Below are 21,302 nucleotides of genomic sequence, written 5' to 3'. Positions count from 1 at the left end.
CATTTGCTATAGTGAAATGTAACAATGGAGACATTTTGTATTGCACTGTGGGAAACATGATGTCTGTGTCTGGTTATGTCCAAATACTGTCCGGTTTCCTTAAAGACTGCATACAGCTAACTTAAGATGCACATTGTGCATCCGTTGGTCTTCTTATTTCTTCTGTCTATTACCACTGGCAGAGGTGGGCATTCCGAGGGATGAGAAAGTTAAAAACATGAAAAGGACAGAGTGAGGAGTGTTTTTTTTTTGTCGGTTCATATAACTGAGTCAAGTGTCACTTCTTCCCATTTCTTCTGTTTACCACTTACAGGAGATGAGAGAGTTGAAAAATAAAAAGGACAGAGTGAGGAGTGGCTTTTCTTCGGTTCATATAATCGTCCCTAACAGTCAAATGCTGACTGATTGTTTAGTCGGCAATCTGCAACCACATTTTTACTTTTCTTATTCTTTTTCTCTTAACTTTTCTTGGCACATTTAGTCTACTTACTTTTGTTAAATTAATTCAATAAATGTAGGCGTCGGAAGATGACACCTTTGAGTTAAGAACCCGCAGTCTTTTTTCTGCCAGAAAGTTGCTGTTACTATTTTTTCGTGCACATAGATCATAAAAAAGATGAACTGAAACACAACTCTCACCTTGCTCACTGTCACCTTTAAATTCACAAGAGCTGTTAATTTTCTAATTATTTCTTTAATTAGACCTTCTGAGGGAATCATCAATCATTTGGTTTTTCATCATCTTAAGGATGACACTAAGACATTATGCCAATCTGATTTCACTTCCTCTAACTCATATTTCTTTACTTTAAAAAGTGAGCTCTTTCATTGTTTTCTGTCTCTCACCGAAGGATTCAATTTGGCTTTATCAACTATTCAGATTAGAGATAACCCTTGCCAACCAGCAGCCAACCATAACTAATCCATCCTAATTAAACCGTTTTATTAAAAAAAAATAAAAAATAAAGCCAACTTGTCAACCTGCAAACATTTCAGGCCTGTAACTCAAAGAACAACAATAATATAATAATTACATTTGAATTTCATAGTTGCATTTACGACATTAACCGTGTCACAGGATTACAAGCCACCTCTTGTAAATGTGCTCAAATTCTTGTGAAGGAATTGGGGTTTTGACCTTGTCTTAAATTTTATATGCATAGATAGTGAATTTATTAACTGCAAACAACTCATCTTCCCTATAAATCTGTTTTTACGTACTTTTGCTAGTTAAAATATGAAGCAATAAACCCCAAAATAACCCCCAAAGCGAAATATCTGTAATGTTTAACATCTTTCTCTTGTTTGATTGAAAAATAAATAAATGTGGGACCTCAATTTAACAGACATTATCTGCTGATTCAGACTAATAAAAGATCTAGGCTTCAATTAAAATCTATTTAAGCATATGTATTATTCACATTGAGTCTGAGCACAGAAGTTCAGCTCGTAGTCTGATACTTTTGGTTATACAAGCAGTACTTGAGCCCTTCAAAACGAGTTATAGTTCACTGCAAGTGGTAATCAGGCACATCTCTGACATCATGACCCTGTGGAAGGATATTTTCCGCAGCCTAACACCCCATGCCATATGACAGAATTGTCCAGAAACGGTTCCATGATCTTGGAACTAAATTCATCTTAATGCAATAGACTGTCCAGTCAAAAGATTAGAGTCCAATGAAGCATCTGTAGCATGAGATTTAACAGTGATCCAGGGCCAGGCAACTTTGTGTCAGAGAACCACTCCAGTCAATAATGTTCTTCTGTGTGAAAGTGGGAACAATGTCTGACAAGGGCTGGCTGACCATGAAAGAGTCCTGGTCACAGGCGGGCCGTAGGCCGGCCGCAGGCGGGACTGAGTGTCCGGGGGGGCCAATGAGGCCCGAGGTGTTGTGCTGGCACCACGGCTGCAGAGAGGGGGGAGTGACTTCTCTCTCGCCGTCTGGTCCGAATTCACTGGTCCACGCATCCCACCAGGTTCAAGGGTCCCGAGGCGGTCGTAGGAGACTATCTCATCCTTTATGCGATCGCCAGCCCGTGAAGAAATGTGCCCATTAGGGCAGCGATGTTCCAGTCACTGCGACCGGACACGGTCTGAAACTGGATTGTGAAGCCCACCACTGACCTATTACCCTGGCAAAGAGCCAGCAGCTCCTGTGATGCATACTCGCTGGCGGATCCTAGGATCTGAAATAGTTCGCAAGTGAAGCCATCGAACAACCGGTCATACTCTGCCGTGCCCCATAGTCATGCTGTCCCCATCAGGTGAGTGATCGCGTAGCCCACCTTTGCTCGCTTGGTGGCAAAAATCTGTGGCTGGAGCTCAAAAATAATTCAGCAAAAGTCTCAGTCATGCCATGAGTCACCAACATATCGGTTCGGGTTTCCAATCTTGGGCTCTAGAGCGTCCGCCGCTGAGATTGGGGAGGCTGACGGCTGGACATCGGTTTCAACAGAAAGTCGTACTGACTGGGAGGAAGCAGCCAGAGGTGCAGGGTCTTTGAGGGTCCAGCTCCTGATGTTGCTGGAGCTACTGTTGCTGGTGTTGACGTTGCTGCTGGATGATCCGAGTGTGACAGGCAGTCCATGGCAAAGGATCCGTGTGCTGGCTGTATTGTGGTCAGTTTGTTTTATAAGGGCAACTAAACGCGACAGGAACTCTCTATTTGGGAAAGGGAAGAGGGGAATTTTAATGGCGAGATTGCTGGCTTGGCTGGTGTAGCTGGACAGCTGAGCAGCTGAGCGGGGACCAGCAGATGACAGAGACTGAACCGCAACCGACTGGCAGGTAACAGGAACCAACCTGGCGGAGAGAGCAGCAGAGCAAGCCCACAAGTCAGCAAGACACTGCACATAATTGTGGTAGGGTACAAGCAGGAGGATGGGACGGGTGGTGTTCAGAACATCATCAAGGTTAGGTAAGTGGCCAGGGTGGGCGGCGATTGGGGCGAGTTGGGTCAGTGTATGTACAAGGTTTGCAACAGGAGTCAGTCGGGGAGAGAGCAGTGAGCACATGGGTGGAATCACGGGCAGGACAACGGGACAAACTGACGTGTAACTGAGGGTCCAGGGTTTAAATAGCGGCGTTACCAAGTGGGGAACAGGTGCCGGTGATTACGTGGGTGTGGCTGAGAATGATAGTGTCAAGAAAGGTAACCAATTGGGTGGCAGGTGGTGCAGGCACGTAACAGGTAGGCCTGAATGTAAAAAATAATCAAAGTGAGTCTGCCACATATTTCTTGCAAAGATGTGACTGTGAAAGAAAATGAGTTTGACACCCCTAAAAATGGATACCACACCATACCACACGACTCTAGGCAGTAGGTTTATGAAAAAATATTCTCCATGTGAACCTCAAAATACACCAAATCAATGCATTTCTAGGTTGGGGGGATATCATGGCGTATACGGAAAAAAACATTTCATCGCATTCAAGTTATGCAACAGTACTGACTGTTATTATTTCATCATATCCATTATTAGGTCAAATCACTTCATAATTTTACTTTTGGAGCCTTAGACCTCCTTAAACAGATGATGCAACATTTATCTTTCGTTCAATAGTTGGGAAATTCATCTCTTGGGAGGTTTGGGACCCTCTTGACATGTTGTTTCCTCTTCATTACCCAACCAGCTGTTGTTCCTAATGAGCCTACAGGCAATCTCTCACTCTCCAACTGTAGCTACTATATCTCTTCTGCAACTGGTGAAATATTGCCTGCCTGCAGAGTCGGGGCCGGCCCCTCATAATTGATGTTCATTGTCAACACCAGTTTTGCTGTTTCCGATGTAACTTCCTTCGAGGCACAAGTTAGCACATCTGCCTCACAGTGCAGAGGTTGTTGGTTTGATTCCATTTCTGACCTTCCTGTGTGGAGTTTGCATGTTCCCCCTGTGCCGGCATGGTGTTGCTCTGGGAACTCCGGTTTCCTCCCACATTCCAAAAACATGCATGGTGGGCCGAATGAGCGCTCCAAATTGCCCGTAGGTGTGTGAGCATGTATGGTTATCCATCTGTGTGCCCTGCAATTGACTGGCGACCAGTTCTGGGTGTCCCCCGCTACCTGCCCGAAGTCAGCGGAAATAAGTTCCAGCGCGCTTGCGACCCTTCTGAGGAACAGTGGTTCAGAAGATAAATTGATAAGTAATAGTAATAGATGGAAAAGTAATAGTAGGATAAGTCAAAGTCAAAGTCAGCTTTATTGTCAATTTCTTCACGTTAAGACACACAAAGAGATCAAAATTACGTTTCCCACCGTCCCACGTATTTGTAGTGGTAGTAGTAGTAGTAGTCGCAAGTAGTGGTAAAAGTGGTTATTATAATTATTATTATTATTATTAGTAGTAGTAGTAGTGGTAGTAGTAGTGGTAGTAGTAATAGTAGTATGAGCAAGCAATGGTAAAACTCACTGATGTGATGTGTAGGTATTTTCCAAAGTCTTTTTTTTTTACGAGCACTTGAGATCAATACTCAAACATGAATGTTACCTACAAGTTCAGTATGGGAACTATGATCACCTGAGCAGTTTCTCTCCCTGACAGGTGCTGCAGGTGTAGATTAGCTCAGACTCAAACAACGGCATCATGAATCCTCATCGACAACATATGCTCTGACGGCAACTGAGTGAAACTGCTATCCGTGTGCCAGAGGAGAATTACTCCCCTGATGTATCACATTAATATGTGATAAACAACCTTGCATTGCCAGATTACAATAAATAATTCACTGCCCGTCAGACGATGTGATATGTGCCTTCACAGATTATTTACAACCTGGAAATTATTCTTTTAATCTTGAACAGAAAGATGCCAAGGTGAACTGTGCGTAAATAATGCATGGTGAAAGTTTATACCTCTCATAGAATCATGTTTTTTCCAGGCTTTTTTCTTGGGTCCACAGGTAATGAAAAGTCACACATATTTCACGAAGAAATTGTTGGCTAATCTACCATGAATAGCCTTGCTTGTAATTAGCGTGACCTGTCTCAGGCACCATACCATCGGTACAGAAACCAAATTTGTTTCTTTTTTTAAGTACAGTAGGCTAGTTGACTTGCGTATAAACATAAATAGACAGGCATGATTGGTGATGAGATAGGGTAGATGGAGAATGCCGTTCAGCATTTTGTCTCTGCTGAACTGACAACAAACTGTAGAACAGCTGTTGTTTTGCAGTGGTATATTATCATGTTGAAGCGCTACTGCAGGCACGATGACACAGTTTGTATTGAATTTCAAACAAGTTCCTGCTGTGTGATTAAGAAACAACTCAAATTAGCTGTCAGACTGAGCATATACTTTGTGACTGAAATTTGTTAATTTGTTTTTGCAATGATATTACAATTCAAACTATTCATCAGCATAATCTATAAACATGAATGTTGGTGTGGTTTGTGAAAAAAGTGATAGGACTGGTGTTCGGCTTTTCCAAATTTTCCCTGCCAAAAGGGGTACCAAAAGAGCAACAATGTTGTTTCAACTCAGCTTGTGGTGTTTATTTTCCATCCACATTTGCAGTTTGCAGTAGCAGTAGCAAGCAGCAGTTTGCAGTAGAAGAAGCAAGCAGCAGTTTGCATTCGCAGTTTCCAGTAGTAGTAGCAAGTAGCAGTTTGCAGTAGCTGTAGCAAGCAGCAGTTTGCAGTAGCAGTGGCAAGCAGCAGGTTATAAACCAGTGGCGCGTTGCTCTTAAGGCATGGGACGTTAGAGTTTGCTCGTTTGACACAGTTCCCAAGTTTGACACTGTGCTCGTCCCCGCACCAATGCGTGTTATTAAACTGCAGGTAACTAATCACTGATACACGCGTTAATACCCAGGTAAGATCCTCCCACCTACCAGCTGTTTTATGTTTTACATAATTACCGTAGTCTCTGGTACCCATTACCAGTTGTATTAGCGCAGTGAGCGCAATAAATTGTGTCACAAAAATCTGTTTGAAACTCAAACTATGAGTTGTTCCCTGTAATCACCTTTTTACTTTCCAGCTCTCTGAAATCATAGAACTTTTTCCAAATGCTTTTAAATACACATCCTCTGTGACTTGCTGTCATGCAACGATCAGTGAGTAATGATGAGACCAATGAGACCAGTCATTACCTCTGATGAAACAGCTCTTTGAGTACCACCCGCAGACTAAACACCAGAGCTTTCAGTGGAAGAGTTTGAAATCATCCAGACTACAGAAAGCAAGGCAGTCAAGACTAAATTTAGTCATGTTGATCGCATACTCTGATGTGAAAACTATTGTCCACCGCAGGATCTTCCTGCAGGGCCAGATGATTAGCCAGGACATCTACAAAGAGATTGGGGAGCGTTTGCGTTCTTCAGTGTGCAAGAAGAATTTAGAGTTGTGGCAGGAGAACTGGTAGCTGCCGTCACCACGACAATAAGCCTGCTCACATTGGCCTCAACAGTAACCGTCTCACTGATCTTATCTTATTTGTGTTATGGATACCTAGGATCGTTTTTGATTTGGAAAGGGGAAAGTTCCTGGAAGCACCTTATCCACACACTCAAAGCGCATGAGAAAAAAGTGGCTGCTTTATTCTCTCTTCCATCCAATTCACATAGCATCAAATTACTTAATCAACTAGATATTGTCAACTGTGTATTCTTCTCTTTTAATAAAATGTCAACAGACTTAGATGTGTGTGGACCAAACAGATCCCTTCCGCTGCACAACATGCCTGACCTAAAGTAACGTAAGAAAGGACCCCCTTTAGCTACCTAAAAACATGCCTTTCTAAAAAAACAAGACTTTCTATAAAACGCACTTTCGGTTCCCAAATCCTGGACCCCAAAGTCCGCGTAAAATCGAGATTTAGGTGTATTATGTGTTGTGGTTTAACTCGAGGTGTTTCACAAAGTTAGTTGTGTTGCCACAATTTCTTAGCATTTTTTGTTCCCACAAACATCTTAGATTTGCAAAGCGGAAATAGCTCCACACATGAGCCCGTTTACAGTGCCATTGTGTCTCCATCTGAGACGCACTGAGCAGCTTGGCATGCATTACAGACTTATCCAAGCAGAGAAATAAGTACATCCGACCAACTAGGTATCATTTAGGAAATATCTTATCTTTCACTGTGTTTCTGTTAATGTTGTCCAAGTGACTGAAGTACCAAAAGGATTTAGATTTTGTTTTGAGGAAACTGCTTTTAGAGCATAAAGATCTGGTGTCGGAGGTATCAATATTTCAATATCAATCTGTACATTGCTCTTGACAAGGCTGGTGTGGCAAAGGCTAATGTGCTGAACAAGGGTGGAGAAGTGTTGAGATTTCAGATCATTAAAAAATTATAGGGTTGAGTATGCTCACCTGTGTTAAACCTTGTGAGGCAGCTCACACGATGGATAGGATTTGAGAATCATAAATTAATTTAGCAGTTTCTTATATTTGCAGCCAGACATATCGTCATTTTTAGGTGATATAAGTGATCGGAAGCGCGTTGTGGGCATACTCCACCCATGGGATCTGTTGAGCCCAACCTCATTGATTGCTGGGCAACATGCAGCGGAGAAACTTACCCAGGTCCTGGTTGAGCCGCTCTGCCGTCCCATTGGATGAGGTGAAACCCCGACGTAAGGCTGACAGTGGCTCCCAGGAGAGGACAAGACTCGACCCAGAAGGTTGAAGTGAACTGCGGGCCCCATTCGAAAATGATGTCCTACGGGAGGGCATGGTATCGTAACACCTCCCGGAGCAGAATCTGAGTAGTTTGTTTGGCTGTGGGCAGCTTCAGTAGAGGTATGAAATGTGCCATCTTGGTGAATTTGTCCACCACGATGAGGACCACCGTGTTCCCCTCGAACGGAGGAAGACCTTTGACAAAGTCTATTGATAAATGAGACCAAGGGCGTTGAGGCACGAGCAAGGGTTGGAGTAGGCTGGCTGGAGGCCGATTGGATGTCTTATTCCTATTGCAGGTAGGACACGCCGAGATGTAGTCTAGGATGTCTTCCCCCATCGTCGCTGTTCGATTCCACCTCCGACCCTCCCTGTGTGGAGTTTGCATATTCTCCCCTTGCCCGCGTGGGTTTTCTCCGAGCACTCCCGTTTCCTCCCACATCCCAAAAACATGCTTGGTAGGCCAATTGACCACTCCAAATTGCCCCTAGGTGTGAATGCGAGTACGGATGGTTGTTCGTATCTGTGTGCCCTGCGATTGGCTAGCAACCGGTTCAGGGTGTCCCCCGCCTACTGCCCGATGACTGCTGGATTAGGCTTCAGCACACCCGCGACCCCCGTGGGGACAAGCAGTATATGAAATGGATGGGTTGATGGATATATATCTATTTATATATGCACACTTATATCTATCTATATATCTATATATCTATATATATCTATATATCTATAGATATATCTATATATCTATATATATATCTATATATATATATATATAGATATATATATAGATATATATATATAGAGATATATAAAGATATATATATATATATCTTTCAGTGGTTGAACCTTAACTATGCGGAGAAGATATTTCTCTGCTTGCCTGCAACTCAATATAACTGTTTATATATAGATATACATATGATACATATATTCTTTTCTTTTTCTTATATATATATAATATATAAGTGCATATAAAGAGTATGAAAAACTGTATATTTACCCCTTTTACATTTAGACTCTCATATCATTTAGCAGCTCAAAAGACATGTATAATAGGAGCTAAAGTGCAAACAGCCTTGCACCAGACCCTTGAGCTACTCTATCATCAGCCATGAATCTGTAAAGCAAAGCACCTCTGTTGTTCAGTCCCTTAGAGCTACTGTGTATTCGGTGTAGGAAACATTGCAGCAATGTTTCACGCTGTTCAGATGGAGAGATTTGTGTGTTAATGCCTGAAGCTTGCAGTCGTGCTTCATCAGCCACTGTCTATGCACCTATGGGCATTGTCAATGTTATAATTTTTTGTTTTTCAAATACATTATAAAAGCATTTACGATGTGTGTGTTTGTTCCTTTCTTCTGGTATTGTTGTCTTAACGTTAAACAAATTACGCTGTTCAACAGAAAATATTAATCAGAGATGGTTTTATCCCTCCCTAGATTTATTAGATTTCTGTATCTCTGGAAAATCAAGTTTTTGAGAAATTTATATTTTGTTTTGTTTTTAAGTTTGTCCTAAAAAACCTTGCATAATACAGATTTTACGATGTGTTATTGAAAGCTATAACGTTCCAGAAAAAAAAAATGTCTGTATTGTAGCCTAGTCCATAATAGAATTGTGTACCAAACTGACCAAACTTTCAAACCCACAAAACAGGGTGATCCATGTGCTGTCACTTTCTGTCAGAAAGTGGCAAAATGTTTTTTAAGGTTTAAATGTACATGAAAATTAATGAAATGATCAAATTATTTACAAATTAATTAACCTTTTAGGACTGAAAATAGCACTTTAATTCATAAATCTTACTCACTGTGTTTCTTAATTACAAATATATTTTATGCATCCATCCATTTTGTAAATCACTCATCCTCATGAGCCTATCCCAGCTTACTTTAGGCAGTAGGCAGGAGACAACTTGAACTGGTCACCAGCTAATCGTAGGGCTCACATAGACAAAAAAACATTCACACTCACAATCACCGCTACAGTCAATTTGGAGTGGTCAATCGGCCTACCACACATTTTTGGAATGTGGGAGGAAATCAAAGTGCCCAGAGGAAACACACGCAATCACGGGGGGAACATGCAAACTCCACAGAGGAAGGCCGAAGCCAGACTCAAACCAGTGCTAACCGGTATGGTTATTAGTATTAGTATTATTATTATGCAGCTGATGGAAATCCAATGAATCAGACAAAAATGAATGGCGCACTGGAGGGGTGTAACGGATCTCCATAACCACGGTTCGGTTCCAGTTTCATCTTTTAAGTGACGGTACGCTTCAAACTGGTTCGGTTTAATCATAGAAAAGAAACAAAAGAAAATGTTGTTGAAAATCTCCTGAAATGTCTTGATTTTATTGCAATATTAAGAACATGTACATGACTCAATTATATATGTTATGATAACATCTCTTTAGACCAATCCTCAAGAATAAGGTACTTTTAATTAACCTCAATTTGAACAGTCTATGTTTAAAGTAAAAAAATAATAATCTGACACTGGTGTGAGGTAGAAAAAGGATATATGTATAAAAATCAATTAAAGACCAGTCTATATTCTCGGGTTAGAGGATGGATATCTTTGCTGTTATTACAATGTCACCTGCAGAAGAGAAACCCCTCTCACTAACAACAGATGTTGCTGGGACTCCAAGATAGCGTTTAGCCAAATTATCTAAGTGGGGAAATTGGCTGTTATTAGTTATTGCTTTTGCGTGCTCTGATTTCGGATCAAGTTTCAGTTTGAGGGCCTCGTAAATATTTGGCTGCTGTTGTGATGTCACTGTTCCACTGGGCTGTGTGAAGGAGCTCGGTGCCAGCGTGATTTCGCTCCATATGCGCCAGCATGTTTGAAGTGTTACCGTTCTCTCCCATGGACAGTTTTATTGAACACAAACGACAAATAACTTCTCGTTCGGGTAAAGATGCGACCAACATCCTCTGTTGTATCAATTGGAAATCCAAAATGTCTTCTGAAAGGCCGACCCGAATGTGGCTGCCAGTGCTGCACGTTTGGGCTTTTCCGTCATTGCTGTCAACTGGGGTTTGAGTTATGCTGCTTTCAAGTGCTCCTCAGAGTTATGACGTGTGTGGCCAAACCGCGGTTCAGCATGACAGAACAAGTAGTTGAACCAATTTACTTTGAACTTCGGATTTTTGGTTCAGTTCAATACTGTTACACCCCTAGTGTGTTCTCACAGCGGTTGCTAACAATGATAAAGTAAATTGAATACAAAACTCAAAACGACAAGAAACCAAGACACTCACTGAATTCATCCACCATAGTATATCTATGTGTTAGGAGACAACAGTGTTAACTAAGAGTAGTTAAATAAAGAAATGAACAATTCGCCTGATTAGTTAGGTAGATGAACCAATTGTATGATGTTGTGATACAATAGCCTTAAATGTTTTTGAAGACAATAATAGCCAAATGTTCCTAATAAATTATGAGGTTTTCTCATAAGTGATGTCGAGTTTACATGGTGGATAGGATGGTAAAAGATGGTGCGTGGGTGTGTATTGGATTTGGCCAAGACGAATTGGCTAAAATGAAATTCCAAATTTCAAAGCTTGACATGGAAGACCTGAAGAAGGGGGCCTGAGTAAGGGCTACTTAAAAGTAAGTTCTTCAAAATTAACTTTTGTCAAATTGGTAAAGGGGAATTTGTTGGTTGAACCAGTAAACCTCCATTCCCATTCCAAATTTCACCAGAAGATGGTGCCAAAGTCAGATTGACCTAACATATTAAATTAATAGTTTAAAAAGTCATCGATTAGATGAATACTTGTTCTGAGGCACAGCAACACACAATTTTGGATTATGTTAAATTATTTTGTTTTGCTATAATATACTTTATTTTATTCTGCTTTGCAATATTGTATCAATTAAATTGATTTTTAATCAATTTTTAATAAAAATTATAAAAATAATTTGGGGCAAGGGAGGGTGCACAGGTGGAGAGGTAGGTGGGTTCAAACACTTGCATGTAGTGAGACGACCGCTTTTGGCTGAATCTTGATTAAAAAAAATACCAAACCTTTCCTGCTTGTTAACACTTGAGCAACTTGAGCAGCATCATAGCACTGATGTTTCATTTACTGTAATTTTCGGACTATAAGTTGGTTTTTTTTCTTAGTTTGGGTGGGGGGCGACTTATACTGAGGAGCGAGGAGAGAGGAGCCATTTTTAGGGCGTCGTCATCTACATTCTTTAGACCAGCCTGTTCTTTTAAACAGAATTCAAATTTTGGAACAAGGAGACTCGATCACTCTAATTTTCCACCAAACAGCATTTTAGACCTCTGACCTCTTACCCTTTTTTACTTTTGAATTTTCAATCGAGAGAACTTCGAGACTGAATAATTTTTGCTCTATTGAGAATGGTGAGAGGAAATTATTGTTAGTTGTTTGAACAATTGAAACTTGTAATTCTTTTTCTTGCTTATTCATTAAATTTCTACTTTATAATCATTTAATTTCAATTAATGATTATTTAGATCTTTTATGTTTTAAATCTCTTTTGTTTCTCTATCATAGTCATACGTTAAACCGTTCAGTTCTTTTTTTAAATGAAGACAGCTTAAATCCTTGACATCAGGGAGTGTCAGAATCTGGTTCGAAACCGTTAACTTGAGCTCAGCTAGTGTGGGTACATGCTAGTGAAAATAAACAAGTTCCTGCGGTCTTAACAAAGACAGCTAAACTATTCCGAGCAAATAACAAAAGCAACAATCTTAATAGGAAAGGAGAGCCGCTGAAACTGCCGCGATCGAGGAGTTCCTGGGTCTCGACAAAGTAGTTACTCAACCCTCGGGTTTTTGTCAGCGGGGCTGGCGTATGGAAATGACAGAATTAATCTAACAATAGCTTAGTTACCTGAACAGCGGTTAGACTCGGAACAAATCTTCTTTCCATACCGGCTTAAATGAATTCTCGTTTCCCCTACAGACTGCGTTACTGCAGAGGGGCTAAAGTACATAATTTTACCCTTTAAACAGAAAGACGGTCACTTGCATCAGATAAGTGCACGATTGACAGTGACTACCATTGGGATTACAAAAGTGCATAATACAATCAAGTAAATACAGACAGCGAGAAAATAACCACAAATTCTAAGTATGAATGACAAATAAATTATATAATGTAATCTGAAAGGTACAGTCTGAGCCTAAAAGAGACCAATTTGGGTTATTGGGCTGCATTTTGCATCATAAACATTAGGACGTTTCACATCCTCCCCTGAGCTGACATGATTACAATTAGACAAACCAGCCTTTGATACTTATTCATTAACTGCTGACATGAAACACTAATTCCCTTTGACAATTTTAATTACTCCTCACGTATTTTAATGCTTTTCTAAATGACGTACAATCCCATGACACAAACACAGGAAATCTTTATAGGGAAATCAAATTTCTGTTTGGAATGAGCCAATATTGAAGGAATTAACGGTACATCATACTGTCAAGCAGCATGTAATGTTAATTTCACTATTATTATTTTAACTGCTGATATTTCTTTGCTGCACATCCTCAAATCGGCATTTGCATCTACCGGGGGTGCTGGGGGGCTCAGGCCTGATATTGACATAAGGATTTTCTAATTTTTAAAGATGGTTTTGTCTGTGATTGACACCACACATCAAGATGGAAAATCAGTCATTGAACAGTGTTGGTTGCATGGTTTGTGGTCTACTACAATAATGTCAACATAAAATGCCACATACACAAAAATTCTACCACCCATCAAGTATCTGGCTCACCGAGGCAGAACACTCACAAACACAAAGACGAGCAAATACTTTGGGGTATGCATTGAAAGGTGCTGAGCGTTTCTGAAGAATACCATAGGTGGGAGCGTTGTTAGATGGTGATGTCGGCAAGAAAAGACTTGCCTTGGAAAATACTGTCTTCATGCAGACATGTGTAAACCCACTTTTACACGCATAAAAAACATTGGGTAGTACATAGTTTGATTTTACTCTTTGTTATTCAGACAGGGCACTTCTTTGATTGGTCCACACAGTGAAACGGCTCAATAGCCATCACCTTTTATGTACCAACTCATTTCGGACGCTATGATGGAGGAGAAATCCACTCAACAGATTTAAGAACAACACATAATCTTATAGGATAATGTTACATGGCATGAGATTAATGGGCATTTGCTATCCTTGGTGGGTGGGGAAGGAGCAAAATTGGGACAAAAACAGCCCGATTGCCTTTATGTTTTTACTACACCAGTGGTAAGACATCTGTGGTCAGTCGGTTTCGCCTCCATTTTTAGTATTGGACTTAGAGGTTGTTTTTTTGTTTGATCAAATTTGTGGCCTTGCAAGGTCATATCAGAAGAAAATCTGCTCAGTTTCTTTTTTATAGGACGCACATGATTATAACTGTGAGGGCTAAATTTGACAGATTGCACAAGGACTGAAACATATCATAATAACAATCTTAGTTCAGCAATAAAGCTTGGGTTTGAAGATGGTATTTTACAGTGTGACAAGACTTGCACAAAAAGAAAAATCGGTTTCTCCACCTGCACTTCAACCAACGTTAAATCCATTGTCTTTGGAAAAAAATGGTATCATTTCCCAGTTTGGGTTTGGAGGTATTTAAATATGATTCACCTTCATAATCAGGATATCTTTCCATGGGTTAAAATGTCTGTCCCCGTCTACTGGATTGTTTTGTTGTTTGAGGACGTTTGAGGTCATTCACATGCTGCCAGATTTAATTTTCAATCACACCATTTTATGATGGATCGGTGATCAATGCAACGTGCATAATGCTGCAAAAGTTGATATTCTCCCTCATGGTCTCTGTCAGGATAGAAAGGCTGATGGCAACACGCAATGCAATCTTCAAATACAAATACAGTTTAATCCGCTAATCTGATGATTGGTGTGGGAGCACAGTATGTAAGCAAATGACTTGGAGGAGGAGGGGAGAGGTGAGGCCCCACTAATTTCTCAATCACACTTTCCCCTTGCACCTTGTGATGTTGAAGTACAACAAATGCAGGTTGCCCCATGTGAAAACTTCTCACTTGGACCAATCTAACGTATACACAAACGGTCTTTTGGCTGAAACAATTTCATCATCTTTTGTGGTACATAGGGTGTCTGGACTGGAAAATAATTCACCCATCAAATTTAAACACAGACAAAATTGTATTCTACATTTCTTTAGCCTCGAATAAACATGGTGGAGACACTATTAAGACAGTGAAATCCAATTATAACAAACTACTCCGTAAAATGCTTTGGATTGTATTGAGCATCCATATCTGATCATTACAAATGTACACATTTTTCTTTTTATATGTCAGGTCCTTCCACAACGAAGACATAGTGTATGTGGTAGGAAAAGACATGGGAATGTCAGCTAATGTTTTAAACATGGAGCCGCTATAATAAACATCTGCATCCACACTGTGATAAGTAGGTTAAACAAGAATAGGAATACATCCTTGGCGGTATGCCATTGTTGTTAAATACTTAATGTCACCGTCAGTATCTTCAAGCAGCACCTGTCCCGTTGTTTTGTTAGTCTGATTGGAGTGTGACAGAGCTGTTGGGAAACATGGTTACTATGTTAAGACAAGTCTGCGTAAACACTCTACAGAAACATTGTACACTGTAAATATATCGACGAGCAAGTAAACACACATCAAATGTATATAATTGACAAATTACTGCATGCGATATATATTTTTTAGGTTGTTTACAATGGTACATAATTAAAATATTGCTCATTACATTGAATTCTAATCCAGTATACGGACACATTGTTTTTGATACAGCTTTCTACAGTACAAACTGACAGACTGTACTCTATAAATGGAAATCCTAATTTCTACCAAGATGTATGGGTTGGCTTAGTTTTACATGGTACGGGTTTCCATTGTTAAGGCTCCCGAAATATCCCACCCAAACTGTCCCACTTTTCTTTCCCCTCATCACTCCGACATGCTTGTGGGCTTTGGATCTAGACATGCTGCTGTCTAATAATTGTCTGCCTTCTACCATGCAGTAAAATTTATTCTATAGAAAGACAGAAAAGTTTACAATTTTTGCGGTTGCTCACAACTCTAAAAGTGAAACTATCATTTTAATTTACAGCTGCTAAGAGAACGCTTCAAAAATTGGTAAATTGATGTATTGCCGGTATGCTTTATATTTTCACACTTGCGTAGCTGCCATCCTGCTACATATTATTGATTATTCTGATTATTGCATTTTAGCACATGGTATTATTGTTCTGATTATTGTGCATTATTACATAAGTGTAGTATTGTGTGGTATATAATTATGGTATATATGTACATAGGTATAGAAAAATCTGTATTATGAATAGATAAAGGAGCTAGGGGGTAGGATTTGAAAAGTTCTTTAACTTCTTCCTACTCTTTTTTGAGCTGTCCTAATTGTTGTTAAGTTATTTACGACTTGCTTGGGACATTTTGTTATTGTCCTGTTTTCTTTTTCCTTTTCTTTTTCCTTTTATATTTTACTGATATCTTTTTCTGTTTTTAAGCTCGAAATAAAATCAATCAATCAATATCTTGTGATACAAACGTAGTTTGATCTGGGTTTACCAGATCCAAACCCTACCATCTTGTTCTTTCCTCTCAGCTTAACCCTATACAGGGGTCACCACAGTACACCATCCTCTTCCATTTTGACTATTCTCTGCATCTTTGCTCTTACCTCAATCACCTGCAAGTCTTACCCCATCACATCCATAAATTTCCTTGTCAGTCTTTCTATTTTTCCCTGTGCCTCCTACCCGGCAGGCCCTTATCTAACATTCTTCTACCAGTTCATTCACTTCTCCTGCTATGCATATGTCCAAACTATCTCGATCTGGCCTCTCTAAGTTTGTCTTCAATTCTTCCAGTATGTGCTGTCACTCTGTAGAAAGGTGAACTGAAAGGAAATCTACTTCCTGGTCACAGTTGCTTCTGTTAGACAAACCATAACTGCACGTGTATACTACCCTCAAGTGTTGTTGATGACATTTCCCGACCTTATTTCCGTTCCCCTGAAGTAACAAGCTCTTGCATGACAGTGATAGAGGAGAGACTGTCCATAGGAGAAGACAACAATATAAAATAGACTGGAACAAGGGTGCTGATTGTGATCTGAAGATTTGTGCCCATCTGCTGTCTGGTGTCCCGCCACTGGCTGTTCAGGGTGTAGTCAGCTTTTCGGGTGTAGTCATCTGACTCGGACTTCAAAGTGTTTAGTTGACTGAACATGCATGGTTTTGGAATGTGACAGGAAAGCAGAGTATCTGCAAAAAAAGCCCACACAGGCACAAAAAAAAAGTATGCATTCTCGAGTCAGGATGGCCAGAGCACAGATTTGAACCCATGACGTCTGAACTAAGACGCAGAAGTGCTAAACAGTCGTTCACCATGACGGCCAGACCTTCTGTGGAGGAAACTATCATGAAGGCTGCTTTGAATGTGTTCCTAATGTCTCTACAGACATGAATGTGAAACAGTTTAAGTGTGGACCAAGCAAAGATATGAGACAAAAGCTTTAAGACCAGAGACCCTATTAACAGTTAAGTGTTGTTCCCACACTCTTGAGTAATGAGTATTAATCCAATAATGAAGTAATGGCCACCGAGTGCTCTTGGGTCAGAGCGTCAACGGTTTGACTTGAGTCCTGACTGGTGTGAGCCCATCACAAAAAATGTCCCCAGTTACTGTTACTGTGTATGTCTTATGACCAAATTATAACATTCACACCACCAGGGGATTCATTTACATGCAGAGTGCAGGCTATTGTCCATACAGATTATAGGCAGTTTTAATTACACACGCACCTTGGATACCCACTGAGAGCAGAGCACGGGGCATTGTTGCTACCGTTGGTATAAACTAATTACCTGAGTAGTAATTTCTACCTGTGGTGGCCCAATTCCCAATTATGAAAGACACAGCTGCTTGTATCATCTTATATCACATTTTTAATCTCCTATGAATTGGTCGGCATCCAGCTGTATCCACAGTGCCATGCAATATACCCAGCCCAGTATGAAACAAGTTGGAGAAAGTTAAAGGCAAATTCACACATCATTCATCAGCAATGTTTCTCAAATTACTTTCAAAAATAATAATTTGTAGTTACTCATTTCACCCCCCCCCCCCCCCCAAATGTAGCTCAATTATTAACCAATTTAGTCATGAATGTAGTTATTGGATTACTTTTTATGAAAACCCTTCAAATATATCTTTTTGATTTTGGGCTTGCGTTTGAAGGCACAGTTACATAGAGTTGATGAGTTCTACTTGATTCACTCTACTCTGCGGATTGCATCAACTCTAATCATGCCACCAAATGAAGCAAATGGGAGCAGTAAGCCATCCTAAAACACAAAGACGCTCCTAAAGTAATGCGACAGTGAGCGCTGGGCGGCGCGCTGCAGGCGGTTGCGCGATCGGACAAAATTAAACTCCGTGCGCACTGAGGGCCCCTTAAATTTTGGAAAGTCCATCAGGACTTCTAACATATTTTCAAAATTTCAGCGAAGGCTCTGTCACAATAATGCGACACGCGGGGTGCAGTTGCGCAGTCTGTGACGCGCTATGGTTGCGCGTTCGGCAGTGCGCTGCAGTTGCGCGATCGGACACAATTAAACTTCCTGCGCACTGACGTCCACTTACATTTTGGAAAGTACATCAGGACTTTAATATTATTTTGTAAATTTCAGCGGCCGCTCTGTCACAATAATGCGACCAGCGCGGTGCAATTGCGTGGTCGGCGACTCGCTACGGTTGCGCGTTCGGCAGTGCGCTGCAGTTGTGCGATCGGACAAAAATGCGCAACTGAAAAAATGATGTTGTTTTTTTTTTAAACTGATTTTCTTTTCCATTATTTGTGATGGGAAAACATGATTCGGAATTAGAATGATTCACTTCTCGAACACCCTTCTGGAACGGATTGTGTTCGAAAGCCGAGGCTCCACTGTACCTGTCATTTTCCCACTGAAGGGTGTGGGAGTTCTTTACACTCCCCACTGGGATCTTGTCTATTTTCACTGATATAATTTCCAAGCTAGCAATCACATAATTAAACCCCGTCATCATATGTATTCATCCTCGCAAGTTTCTGACTACCTATAACTGTTGTCTACCCCCACTGCCAAAACTTGTACAAACATGATTAGCCATGACAGTTTTGTTAGTGCGACACATTTTGCATTTTTCTAGATGTATCTAGATTAGAAATAAAGCACTTGGTTTCTGTCAGCAACGATAACAATGGAGCTCGAAACTATTTACTCTGCAAATGCATGAAAAGTCTCAAAAGGCGCTGGCTTTCAAAACAAGACTATAGCCTAATAATTGATGTATAATTCACACATCCGTTCTTAGTAATATACTATCGTTGTGCTTTTTATTAAAACTTAATAAGTCTGTTTCAGTTGTCTGCAGCCACGTTAAGAGTGTCCATGGATTATTTAAGCAGTGTGAGTGAGAAATGCCAAGTCAAGACTTTTAGCTTCATTCCACATGGTGCATGGTGTCCATTTGATGCTTAGATGTAAAATATTGAAAAAGTTAAAAGGACACACTGGAACTCCCGAGCAAATCTTTCTCACTGTAAAGTATGCACTTTTATTTCAGATAGCTGTAGACTGAGAAACAGGCAACGTGTGAAAATGCCACCCATCTAACCATCCATTTTCAACACCGCTCTTCCTATGCAAGGTCATGGCGGGTGCAGGAGCCTATCCCAGCTGACCTCGGGCTAAATGGAGAATACACCCTGAACTGCTTGCCAGCCAGTCGTAGGGTAGAGCACATGGAGAGACAAACAACCACATCCACCATCACTGAGCAGGAATGGATCCCACACAAGTCAGGCAAGTGTACCGATTAGTGAATATTAGTGAATATGCAGATTAAAGTGAAGGAAAATTGGGTCTATTTTTAATGAGTGTAAAGCAAAAGTGATCTGATCATTATCTTTTATGCATCTCTGGTTATGCTCCATGGACAAGTCGACATACAGTATGCTTAAAAGACATTCTCCAAACATTTGCATTTGTATACATGACAAGCAAAGTTTTTTTGTAAACAAATTATAGGGGTGTGTCTATGATGTAATTAGTTCAAGGAGAATGTGAAAAAAAACACACACACACACACACACACACACACACACACACACACACACACACACACACACACACACACACACACACACAACTCTTATGCTTTCTGATCAAATGAGCATGCATGTTTCAAAACTAGAGTGGTTTCTCTTCCACTTTTTTTAGCACAATGTGTCATGATGCTGGCAGCCAGGCATGCTGCCAGCACAAACTCATGAGGGTGTTGTGTTGTTAACAATCAAGCCCCGCATAAGTCCTTTTTTTTTCCCCACAACCAACAATTAAAAGTGAATGTCCCGATGACAGAGTAGGGAGTGATGCCAGAGACTGCACAATCTGTGTGAAGTGGTAATGATCAACAGCCATCCCTTAATCATGCAACTGGAGTGCAGCAACGTGTTCTGATTCAGAAAACAGTCATTCTTTAAAAGTAGTACACAGGTGTCTATGTAATAATACAACAATCTGCATTGCCAATATGAAATGATATTGGCGACCCTTCTCACTGGCAGTGATTCCCAACTGATCTTATGACATGTTGACTTTTATTCACTAATATAGCACCTTAGTGACTTTGAAGGTTAGCAGGTCCGACATGGCCAACATACAGTATGTGCATTCAAAAATTACACTACAGACTAGTTCTTTTGAGCGGGGGTGGGCATGTATGTGTTCATAGTCAACTCTCTTCCTTTTTATTCTTGTGACATTCTACTAAGTAGTACTTTCCTTTAATCTGTGTCTGTGCATTTATGAATGTGTATATGTGTGTGTATGTGTGTGTGTGTTTGCGTATATATATATATATATATATATATATATATATATATATATATATATATTTATATATATATATATATATTTATATATATATATATATATATATTTATATATATATATATATTTATATATATTTATAGATGGATGGATGGATGGATGGATGGATGGATGGATGGATGGATGGACTTGCTGTTTTTCTCTAACTGGGCTTTGATAACTTTTTAATAATAAAAACAACACAATCATTGAATCGTCAGCTATGCAACAGCAGACCAGTTATGGCTGTAAAGCATTTTGGCAAATCCATTTTATTAATTTTATGACATAGTCAAATTGTTGCTGTGAGACACATGCTAATATTGCGTTTAAACGTCAATATTTCAATCAATCCAGAGAAGGTTTAACAGAGCATAATACGAAAGATATTGTAAATATCATGAGTTCCCTTTTTATGGAGGGGGGGGGGCTGGACAATCAACAATGTGATTTGTAAGTTCTCAAATTGTTTTCCTACTGAGTGTTGCATCAGGATTATTTAATTGTATGGACTAGAAAACTAATGTGTTCAAGAGAATATTAGAGCCATGCATCTGGATTGTTTATTTACTGTTCATAACCTGAGTCAGTCCCTAACAATGACAAAGAAGTGGAGATCGTCTGCTGATTAATCTCAAAGGCTCAAAGTGAAAATGGGACAGATTTATGTCCATCACATAAGCCAATTACAAAAGCCAATGAGGACCGACCTCGCA

The 21,302-nt window shown here is 40.1% G+C and overlaps 1 protein-coding gene across 1 annotated transcript in view; it reads left to right on the top strand.

Annotated features, from left to right (window-relative positions):
• The window catches only part of pcdh11 (protocadherin 11), a 227,548-nt gene that overhangs the window by 43,820 nt on the left and 162,426 nt on the right, over window positions 1-21,302 (top strand). The window contains exon 2 of the mRNA XM_085906694.1: window positions 19,364-19,518. Within this exon, the coding sequence (XP_085762820.1) occupies window positions 19,499-19,518 (20 nt within the window). The 5' untranslated portion in view covers window positions 19,364-19,498. The remainder of the gene's footprint in view (window positions 1-19,363; window positions 19,519-21,302) is intronic.

This window comes from Syngnathus leptorhynchus, chromosome 2 (assembly GCF_054491065.1).
Source record: "Syngnathus leptorhynchus isolate UIUO chromosome 2, UIUO_Slep, whole genome shotgun sequence".
Lineage (NCBI taxonomy): Eukaryota > Metazoa > Chordata > Actinopteri > Syngnathiformes > Syngnathidae > Syngnathus > Syngnathus leptorhynchus.
This window is presented reverse-complemented; position numbering and strand designations above follow the sequence as displayed.